Source organism: Hylaeus volcanicus, chromosome 5 (assembly GCF_026283585.1).
Source record: "Hylaeus volcanicus isolate JK05 chromosome 5, UHH_iyHylVolc1.0_haploid, whole genome shotgun sequence".
NCBI classification, from domain to species: domain Eukaryota; kingdom Metazoa; phylum Arthropoda; class Insecta; order Hymenoptera; family Colletidae; genus Hylaeus; species Hylaeus volcanicus.
The window spans coordinates 23,076,598-23,088,319 of NC_071980.1; the positions used below are offsets into that span (position 1 = coordinate 23,076,598).

Sequence of the window (11,722 nt, forward strand, 5' to 3'; positions counted from 1 at the left end):
AAGGGTCGATATATCATGCTTTCATAACATTCGTATACATCGTGTAGCATGAATCAAAACAGAAATTTAGTTGGCTGCAACAAGTTGTTAAGTATCATTCAGCGATGTCCATTCGATTCAGACTAAATGGAATTTATTACAACGAAAAGTATCGTATATGAGCTAGTTATTTTTTTCGCATCGCGTGATGTTTGTACGCAAGCAGCTACTATACGGACCTTGAAGAGGAGCAAGCATAAAGACGCGACCTTACCCTCGCATGATTTCGAAATATTAATATCCCAGCGTCCAGCTATTTTCCTAGTCGCTGGACATGTCGTAGCACTCGGATAAAAGGCACCGTCAGTTCTCTTGAGCCTCAAAAGGATTTCAAAGAGGCAAAGCCTGGCCCTGCTGCCTCGTGTATATCGCATAGAAATTCGCGAAGAAGAGAGACAGAAGATGGTCCGTGTGTAAGAGAGGAAGGCAGCCAGAAATGAAAAGGATTAAAAGTGGAAAACGCCGAGGTGGGAAGTTAGAAAGGCAAAACCGGGTCATCCTCGCGAAGAAACTGTCTTCTTTGTTAATTGGCCATAATATCGGGGAATCTATAACGAATTCGACAACCTCGGGACAGGAATCAAACAAGGATCAGTTTCTCAACCTGTCAAAATGTAAATATTTCAACAAATCAAAACCACAATATGACAAATCATTAATGTGTAACTATGATAATATCAACACAAGAAATCAATACTACATATTATAGTCAGTTCATGTGTGATTATGGTAACATGTCAACTTGTGACTATGCCACTATGTCAATACGTTTCAACACGTACACTATATCAACATCATAATATATCATGATAAAACAACCTCTCTAAGATGTGCAGTTTAATGAACACCATTCACGAAACGTATGAGATACCTTAAACCAAATTAAATTAATTTACCTAATGAGTCTAATGACTGATTTAACACGCGCTAAATCGAAAATCCGTTGAATTGGGGTCCGTTAAATCGAGATAGCCCTCGCCTTCCGGCAAAGATAAATAATTTCACTTAAACACGCGCATCCCTCGCGTGCTTCTGTAAATGTCCACACAAGCTGCACTCAGAGCCGACCGCATAAAAGCTGTTCTAAGTGCATTAGAAATTCCATCAGCGTTATAAACACACGCGCGATGCACGCTGCTATTGCCCGCGTGCTACACGTCATAGGACGATTTGGTGCACCGCAACCGAACCAGATACCACAGAAGCGATCTTTAATGGACCATAGATTACCATCGACCGAATCGTGTGGCCAGGTTTTTTTAGACGATTCCTTCTTTTTCCTTCACTTGCTGCGCCGAGATTAAACCTTAACTCATCTTCCATTCTGCAACTTAATCATGGAGTATCAAATCTCGTGCTTTCGAATAGTGTCGCACTAAAAGAATCAATATTGTCGTTGAATACGTAATATTGAGACGCCAAATTACACTAAAGATGAATGTTCAAGTAACATTAAGATGCGAATATTCAACTTTGAATGTATTAAATTCATAATTCAAGAAAGTTACAAAAATGTGTAAATCCATATAGTCTATAAATTCTTAATATTAAATAACAGGCAAATAATTGTTTATATATTATTCGTAATTCAAAATTTAAATCCATCTACGAATTTCGCCCATCTCTGGGTCAATATGATTTCTCGTTTCGTATTACTGAGAATTTGAAGCCTGTCCATTTACATATATGTATCACGAATTATACTTGGTTATGAAACTAATCAAATGATTACTCATTAATATGCATACGCATCAATTTGCAAATATTGTGTTGAGGTATCAGTCAGTTATCGAAATACGGCACTGGCATCGATTAGGTTGTACTCGACATTTCTGGTAGTGTTGATCCAATTAAATAAATTAAAATGTAATGCTGAATAAAATTAGTACTACCGAAATACTATCTTCTACCAAAGTCAACGCATATTTATGTCTTTGTAATTAAAGAAGGGAGGAACAACTCAATTTTTCAATAAAGTTCCTTCTCTGTTACAATAGTTGTTCAATAAAATTCCAGTAAAAGGTATCGTGAATAATCGAGCGATTTTAAGAAGAAGTTTGCAGTACACGGGTCAAATTGACAGACTTTAGTGCTAAAAGACATAATCCTAAAGCACTTTTTAGAAAACCATTTACTTATGAAAATTATTCACAGTCAGTCTCGTATATATTCGTACCCTCTACGTCTATTAAAGAATTTGTCTGAATTAAACGATAGATTTTGATGTTTTCAAATAAATGTTTCATTATAAATATGTACATGGATAAACGTCACACATAAACGTCATATATATAATGAACAACTTATTTGAGAACATCCTGTCATTTAATTTAGACAAATTCCTTCGATAAACACAGAGAGTACAAATATTTATGGGACTGACTATATGTGTACATTAAATTCACTCCGTCCATTTAAACAGCTGTTGCTAATGAAAACAAAAATTTGTTTGCTCATCAGATGCTGCACCATGGAACAACCTTGGTGCATTGGGACTCCGAAAGCGGTACTACGAGGACGGCCTTGGTATTCGCGCGAATAGATCGTGCTTGTGGTACCTTCGTTTGGGAAAAGCCACCTTGGAGTCCCCTGAAGACTGCTCAGATCGGCGGCGCAGCCTCCACGGATTTCTCGCTAACTGCCAATCCAGAGGAGGTGGTACCAGCCGGTTTATCAACGAGATATGGGACTCAACAGTTGGAATGCGCTTCCGTGACCCTGGAAGAAGGAGTTTTGGACCTAAGCCTGGTCAAGGAAGTGATGATCGGCTGCTGTGACCGCGACAGAGAAACCGATCTCAGAAGCATCTGCAAGAGGTACGGTCTACCTGGATCCGACTCGTGCATCGGCCTCATGTACGGCTCAAGCCTGCCGGACAATCGACTGATCTTTATCCTTTGCCCTCCTGCCCTTAGCAAGTGAGTATATCGACAATTCAAGCATTGCATGAGGGGGGATTTGCTGGTGAATATTTAATCTTTAACCACTATCACTGGATCGTGTTTTCGTCGAGAGAAGAAAGTTTCTGTTTAAAGAGAAGCAATTAAAGATAGTATCTTCTTCTAGCTCAATTTTAGACAGAGGGGTATCTGAATTAATACTCAATCTATGTATTCCTGTGCCTCTATTTTAGGGAAAGGAATACCTAGAGCGATGGACATAAACTCTGATCATTTGTTTTTACACAGCACAACTCTCTTTTGTGAAGTTACATACGACCAAGTGGGCATTAATAGTGGTTAATAGTAGTTAAAGGTTAAGGTTCTCACGAACGTGCTAAGACGTTTGTATAGTCATCAAACCATTGTCGGTGTCAATTGAAAGCTGCTAATCGGACAAATGAAGTATGACTATTCAGTCAAGTACATAAAAAATCCACACGGCTCTGGAACTGTGTAACTCTCACCTAAATTAACTTTTAATGAATGACCTTGTTAATAAGGTACATTGGTACTACTACCATACTGTAATATATACCATCCTGGGTTAATTTTTTATGTAGAAGCCTCTACTGTTAAATCATAATATTCGACGTACGTCGAAAGCAAGCAGTAAGCTAACCTTGATAAAGCTGATTACTCCTACTTAATTAATTATTTGAATATTTAGTGAGATCATGCTTTGTATACGGCTTAACTCATAACTTAGTAATTAACGCAGCGATTCGTACACGTGTGCATATCATGCGTTAGTTGTCGACGCTTTTGTTGCAAAGCAAATGATAAATCTCTCATGTAATCTTCATGGAGGTTCTCTGAACACTTACTTGAATTAATTGAATCTGATAAATTGACTTACTTTACATGTATGCTGAGCAAACTCAGCTCGAAATGTAAATATGTAATTAGCCAGTGCTGGTCTACGAATGTTCGTGAATTCGAATAACTTCTACGCGTGTGGTCTGTTGCAGAGACAATGGAAATGGTTATTATCTAAAAATGTTTCAGTGGTAATATGCTTTTTCATTTGTCCAATTAAATTACAGTTAGTTTACTGGCTGTTAAATGTACAAAAATACCAAACAATTTATATTGTCGCCATAAATAACAGCTATACAAATTAATAATTAACGTTAGCTTCTGTGATAGTATTAGATATTATCTTGGAAATTGAAGGAAATTGCACTAGAGAAATAATTCTTTGAAATTAAATAAATTAGAAGATTGTTCAACAAAATGACTTGGAAACTTGGAAACCAGGGTTACTGGACGTAAAATAATGATTGCTATTGTCGATTGCAGAATTTGGTACATGGGTCTCTGTTGGATATTGCGAGGCCTGAAACGACAACAACAATTAACGGACCGTAGGTCGCGGTGGTTGAAAGAAAAGTACCTTCAGCTTTATTTCGAAGAAGCTTGCCTTGAGCCAATGACTGCGGACGCTATAAGAGCATTCGGCGGTCGCGATTGGTCGATGACTGAAAACATTGGGACACTTTCGCCAACGAGTAGCACCCTTCGTAAACGAACCATTAACGTTAAGGGGAAAAAAACGAAATCCATTGGCAATATTCATGCATTAACAAAGGTTCGTAACAATTTTAAAATACACTTTAGATGTCACTTTTCCAGCAAACCATACTTTCGCACGAGCCTTCTTTCTTAGAACAAATGCTTGCATTTTTAACCGACTTCGAAAAGGAGGAGTTTACTCAATTCGACATGTATATATATATATATTTTTTTTTTTTTTTAATAAATAATTATCTTATTTCATAAGAACAATCACTTCGTTACTTTAAAAATATGAATTTTGGAGTGTTGTATTTTCTTGAAATAAAGTTGACACGTGTGCTTGCACCCGAGTCTGACAATGTCGTGGTTGTTCGAAACAGGATTTGAGCCTAAAACAGTACGACTCTTCATCCTCGGATGGAGCCTTGTCAGCGGCCCCTCTTCGGCAGATTACGGGCAGCAGAGAATCCTTGACGAAAATTATACCGGCATCTCCACGGTCGAGCAGAGATCGAGTTCCCCCTCGCAGCCCCTCCGCTACTGCTGAACGAATTCTTAGCTCCAACTTGCCTTACTCCAGCTTTCAGAGGTAGGGATTTCAATAATTTTCCATCTCATATACGCGACAAGTGGATGCGAAACATATTATAGAACATTTTTTGTTGGATCTCCAAACATTCGCGATAATTACGCAACGCTATCGATTAAGTGCATTACTGTTTCTTCGAATCGCAACTGTAGAAAGTGAAAATGAAAAATATTTTGCCTTTATTTTAGTACTCTAATTTATGGAATGATTGCAATTCCAAGGTAATAATCTCATTATTCTGTATATGCGAATTACTATATTATAATCACGATCCACAGTTTTGTCTATTGCCAAATATTTCAAGCATTGCCTCGAGAAATGTTTGCCTATACGCTACTCACTTTACCATCGGTTCATAAGCATAGCTCTCTAAGTTACTTGCAACAGTTACACGTTAAAATAATAGCAAATAAATGATTACCAGAAGATTTTAAATACTTCGATAAGTACAACTGTATAATGAAGATTCTCGTAATCTTGAAACTTCTCGACTCCAAAGTAGTCAGAAAAATTTCTTTAATTTCAGTATCGCAATTTCAATAAATGACTAACTTGAAGACCAACTTTAAAAGAAGTAAATGTACAATTAGATCTATGCAAATATAGCTTACGAACAATTACTGCAGTATCACATTTCTGATGCTAGCTGATCTTCAAAATTAAACTCGTATAAATTTATGTTCAGATTTATTTCCACGTCACCAAGACAAAGAATTTTATTCTACACTTTCTATTTGCTTTTTTTCATGTTTCGCTGGCTGGTTGCACTGCGATTTATCAAACACGTTTCGTATCTCTTGATTTATTGTCACGACGCTTTGCTGTGATATTTACCGAGCAGTTCCTCCCAACGTACACCGTGACGCAACCTGAATGTAATCATTGTCTTTTTTTCCTTTTCTCCAATTATATTCGCACAGCCTACTATGCGTCACCAGAGAGAAGGACAAAAACGGATCCGGAGTGTCGAGCGGAATGGAAGCGCCGTGGCAAGTGAAGTCACGCACAACTTCTATAATGTACGAAACTCAGTTAAACTTCGTTGAGTTCGTCGCACTGTTCCGTTCGTTCAGCCTGAGAGCCCGAAAGGATCTACGGGATCTATTCAGCCAACTAGCGATCACTTGCCGCAGCCAGAGCGACGGTTCCTTGAGAGACTTCAATATACGTCCGCCGGTGTTGAGGCAAACCAGCGATGCGACACCTCAAAGAATCGGTTGGTTTTCTTGGCATTCCTCCGCGGTATAAAACTTTACGAATCTCGGGCGAGCACAGTAGAAGCTCTATTACGTGGATTAATTAGGGGACGAAACTGTTTAGTCGAGGGAATTGTCAAGTAATTGGACAACAAGTGGTCAGAACTTAATTTTACTTAGTACTTGAGACAAAATGAGGTAGAGTGAACGCAATTCGTTTATAAATAACTTTGTGCATGGAATGGAAAACGAAAAAGAAACACTATTGCACAATCCCACCTTTTAATGAAATTCAAGAAATTAATTCTCGAAGTTTTTATGGATCCCTTACTTTGTTTCTGCGTTGGGAGAACCACTGAAATACAAAAACATTCAAATCGATATCTTCCCCTAAAGTTTCTTAACTCGAAGAGGCGACTATAAATAATTTTTAATATCGCGTTTCCGTTTTTCTTCTTTCTAATCTAATATTTCATGTTTGCATTTATGTGCTAAGTTCACGTGAAACAAGGTGCTCTAGCTTCACAACCAGTAGTATTTACACGTTCTCCCTGTTGAAAACGATCACTCGACATAGAAACAAGTGTTTACATGTTGCCTTCAAACGCGGACCGAATAACAGCCCAGGTTTCTGTCATATTGTAGTCGACAGCGCTCGATAAACTTCAATCCGCGCTCGATGGCCATGTTGCACATACCGTTTCATTACAATCAACCGTTTGCAGGGATGTCAAGTATATGTTTTTCAGCTAAATATCGAGCAGCATAGACATTCTATTGTATACAAAAATTCCTCTTTCATAGTGTTCGCAATCACGTTTTCCGTTCGAGCTTATCTCATTGATTTCTATGCTTGAATCATTCCACAGTGAACTCTTTTCGAATATAAACATTTTTATGGTATCACTCAATTCTGACGTTTCTGCAACTTTTCTTTCTGTAAATTTCGAAGAACCTTGTATCGAACATTTATACTTAAACATTCACGATTTAAATATAACAGCTAAATCATTTTCTTTTTAATTTTTTTATAAGGTGTTGTGGCAAATTAATTTTGTTTTGTATTAAATAAAGGGTGAAAACTGTCTTTGTATGTACCAGTTACCTAATAATGTTAATTGGAGTTATTAGTCAACGAGGGGGATGATATTATAATTTATATAAATATGTTGTGAATATTATCGAATCGCAATATAATACATCTTGACATTACAATGAAATAATAAAAAAAATTAAAGGTCTCCTAACGAGAAACAACTCCATCGACTGTCACGAGTACAAAACCAGTAGCAACCTTCAGAAAAAACAAGTTTTCGACGCAGTCGCTGCCGCTAGCATCGTTAATAATTGTTCCGGCGTAGACACTTCTAAATCGCAAGTGATCACTCTGACGACGTTCACAAAATTTTTGGAGTCACGACAACAGGAGAAATTAACCGACGATGAGATTAAGACACTCGTTAAGGTACGGTTCATTTTATATCTGCATTTACTTTTCTTAAAATTGAAGTAAATTTTTAATGCAAAATTTAATTCTCTGACTGACAATGAGTAGGGTACGGCGGACGTGTCTGACCATTACTGGTTACTACTACTTGCGCTTGGAGTCCGCTGCTACTGGCAGCGCCAATAGAAGTAGCGAGTAATGATCAGACATGCTAGTTTCAAACAAACCATTTTCACAAGGAAAGGAATAAAAACAATATGTTGCGATGGTCTATAGCCTATTAATTTAGCCTTTACTTTTTAAGTTATTTTAAACATTCTACTCTTATCCTATGATTGTATTCAATTTTAACTATCTATCCATGGAAAAATTAATCCTATTCATAAACAAATATTTATTTATATAAATAATGAAATTATTTACTTATACATATTTATTATCTGTTGAAGTGTTTTGGTTTCCCTGATGCATATTAGTTATGAAAATCTCTAACAGATTAAAAATTGTATACCGATAATTCCCCGTGTATTTAATGGTATTTGTCGTTATAACGGGGTTACGCCATTGTATTACAATATGCATATGAAGATATGCCGGATATCACAATCACCCAGGACGATTTGCTCTGATTCTAGCGACACGAACCGGACCCAGCACTACGTACACAATGGTGTTTGTCTTTCGAGGGCTTTGCGAGGTACATGATGGACAAGGACAATTATGCTTTCCCAAACGAGTATGCGACGCCGTCCGAGACTGAAATGCAACAGCCATTGTCCCAATATTACATCGCCAGCTCGCACAACACCTATTTAACTGGGCATCAACTGAAGGGGGAATCTTCAGTTCAGCTTTACTCCCAAGTAAATAGAATTTTTTTTCGTGTAATACGTTATATCACGTGGTTCAACATTTAGTCATAAATGAGAAGCTTTAGTATTTTTACGTATTTTTCTTAATACTTTTCAGTAATTGAAATGAATAATCAAGATATTAAAAATATACAGATCAAAGATCTTAGGTAATACCTTAATAAAAACAATGTTAAAGGTGGTTTATTTAAATATTAAAGTTAGTAGTATTTAACAATGTTTTAAGAGTGTCTAGTTCGTATATCTAGTATATCTAATTCGTGTATATAGAAACTTTATTTGCGATTTTATGATTTGTAAAGCGAATGAAAATATTCATATTGAAATTTGAATGATATTTGTCAAATGTGGATGATGCACGTTAAAATTGTGGATCGACAGTAAACATGGATGTCAAATAACCGAGAATAATTATCAATGGCGAAAAGTCAATTAATAATACATAATAATTCGTCACCGTGTAAATCCAATACTTTTCGTTGCAAATGTTCACTCCAATTGCGATCAATACATTTAATACATTACCTGTAATCTGACAAATCTCTGTCATAATAATATTTTCGAAAATACGATTAGAATTTACATGAAAGCTTTGTCCGAAATCAGAAATCAGAAGTTTTTACGAAAATCTGATATTTTTGCGATACCACCATTATCCGCTGTATAGAGTACTTCACATGACAAAAAGTTTGCTTTGTAGGTACTGCAAACAGGATGTAGATGCGTAGAACTCGATTGTTGGGATGGCGATGACGGGTCTCCTGTCATCTATCATGGGCACACCTTCACTACCAAGATACCGTTCCGTTCAGTCGTAGAAGCGATTGATAGAAGTGCTTTTGTAAGCTCCCCTTACCCCGTGATTCTCTCCATTGAGAATCATTGTTCGCAGACTCAACAAGCTCGAATGGCACAAATCTTCCAAGTACGTCGTTAATTATTATGTTTTTAAATATTTCATAGGAAACATTTCCTTACAGAAATCATTTTCACATTAGTTTACTTTTCATGTAAAAATCTATTAATTTTTGTATTAAATTGATGGAAATTTTTGGGAATATCACAAACTTTTATTGCTACGGTATTTTTTATATATCAAAATAGTTATCATTAAAATTGAAATAATTACTTCAATTGACTCAGAAAATGGGCATTTGGATAAACTTGTATCGATGTTGTTTCAGTCGGTTTTCGGAGAGAAATTAGTCACAAAATTCCTGTTTGAGACCGATTTCGGCGACGATCCTCAGCTGCCATCGCCATCTCAGTTGCGCTATAAAATACTAATCAAAAACAAGAAACTAGTGATGGATCCCACCGGCCCCCTAGCGCACCCTCCCTTGAGTCACCGCGGAAAAATGCTGATGTCCGATCGTGCATCGTCTATGAAACAGATGCGCACCGATGTGAGCACTGCATCGGTCGTTGAATATTTCAGCGAGGACGATGACGACGAGGAAGACGACGACGAGGACGATAATATCGATGGTAATTCTTACGTTTCTTTCATTACTACTTTGCATCTCGATTCATGTATTTTACAATCGAATATAATAGTCATTCAATTGTTTGACATTCTTTCTGAACAGTTAATTTCTGTTGTAAAACAGAAAATGCTTGGAAAACATTGACAGTTGATTTATAATGCAAATATTTGAATTTTATGTCTGATTTGTAATTTGTAATTACTAGGACAGTATGATGTAAGGGATAAAAAACACATTCAGATATAGTAATATTAAAAGTGATACTATACTCAAAAAGGAGAGACTAAACTGCTGATACTATTCTATACATAAAATCTTGTGTATTTGCCAGTAAAGTTTCGAGAAAATCCAACTTTCAATACATATCGTGTATGTCGTATTAGAACTTGGTCAAACGAACCCTGCAAATGGATTCGAAACTATCGAATAAACAAAGTTATGCAATTACTTAATTGACGACGGAGTTAACGCAAAACTTTTACCTTCCAGATAACTCGATCTCCAGTTACGAGAGGTACTTGGGCGGAATGCAGGTGCCGCACGGTCGATTAAAGTCGGATTCTGCGGTCGATGACAAGTCACAGAAGCAAAGCAGCCAAATTGCCAAGGAACTATCGGACCTGGTGATATACTTGCAGGCCATTAAATTCCGTGGATTAAACACGACGCCGGGGAACGCTGCGACAGGAAAAGCGCGCCATCAGCCGCACATAGGACCCGTCCAGAGGCATAGTATCGCAGGAATTGGAACCAACACCATAGCTGGTGCTTCGGGATCACCGCAGTCATTATCGACATCAGCTTCGCTAGCCAGCGGTGGCAGCAACATTGACAATCTCTTCAGGTTTGTTCCTTATGCGATAATATACTGTATAAGTAAAACATTTACAGACTTGGCGCACACGAATATTCACACAGTGAAATATTTTTAATCTATTGCTTCAGTCTGTATATTCATGTACAAACGTTGCAGTTTGCAAAAAAGACACGAAGCGAATAAAATTTCGTTGAAATATTTCAGGTCCAATCGCGGAGTACCTGCCTGCTTCCAGTGCTCCTCGTTAAATGAAAGTACAGCCAAGAAAATCTGTAGGAAACAGCCGTTGGGCGTTGTTGCTCACGCCGAGACCCAGTTAATTCGAACCTATCCAGCTGGAATGCGTATCGACTCCACGAACTTCAATCCAGTAATCTTCTGGGCCTTTGGCATTCAAATGGTGGCGCTAAATTACCAAACCGACGATGCTGGATTGAACCTAAACGCTGCCATGTTCGAGCAAAATGGACAGTGCGGATATGTCAGGAAACCTTCGGTGATGTGGGACAAGGGCCACATGATGTACAGGTACATACGACGACACCTTTACATTTAAATAAAAACAGTTTCCTACTTTAATGTCATTACACGTAGCCTGTAAATTGTTTATTATTATTTGAGCTAATTCTTACAGTGTAATATCGTCTTAAAATATTAAACGATGTTAATTATATGTACATTAATTAGGTCAGATAAATGTAAAAAAAAATAAATGTAGAAATATTTGATGCCCGATACGATTGTTCTTCATACTCGTGCCACCATTATATTCTATAATATATTCCATATTTCTGAATTAAAGATACACGTGCAAACAT

At 37.2% G+C, this 11,722-nt stretch overlaps 1 protein-coding gene across 3 annotated transcripts in view; it reads left to right on the forward strand.

Moving 5' to 3' along the window:
- LOC128876089 (1-phosphatidylinositol 4,5-bisphosphate phosphodiesterase epsilon-1-like) overlaps window positions 1–11,722 on the forward strand; it is a 126,032-nt gene that overhangs the window by 102,013 nt on the left and 12,297 nt on the right. For all 3 annotated transcript variants that reach the window (XM_054122173.1, XM_054122172.1, XM_054122171.1), the window contains exons 11-20: window positions 2,500–2,957; window positions 4,281–4,569; window positions 4,877–5,085; window positions 6,006–6,301; window positions 7,520–7,746; window positions 8,364–8,591; window positions 9,301–9,525; window positions 9,785–10,088; window positions 10,577–10,931; window positions 11,109–11,432. In XM_054122173.1, coding sequence (XP_053978148.1) covers window positions 2,500–2,957; window positions 4,281–4,569; window positions 4,877–5,085; window positions 6,006–6,301; window positions 7,520–7,746; window positions 8,364–8,591; window positions 9,301–9,525; window positions 9,785–10,088; window positions 10,577–10,931; window positions 11,109–11,432 — 2,915 coding nt within the window. The remainder of the gene's footprint in view (window positions 1–2,499; window positions 2,958–4,280; window positions 4,570–4,876; window positions 5,086–6,005; window positions 6,302–7,519; window positions 7,747–8,363; window positions 8,592–9,300; window positions 9,526–9,784; window positions 10,089–10,576; window positions 10,932–11,108; window positions 11,433–11,722) is intronic.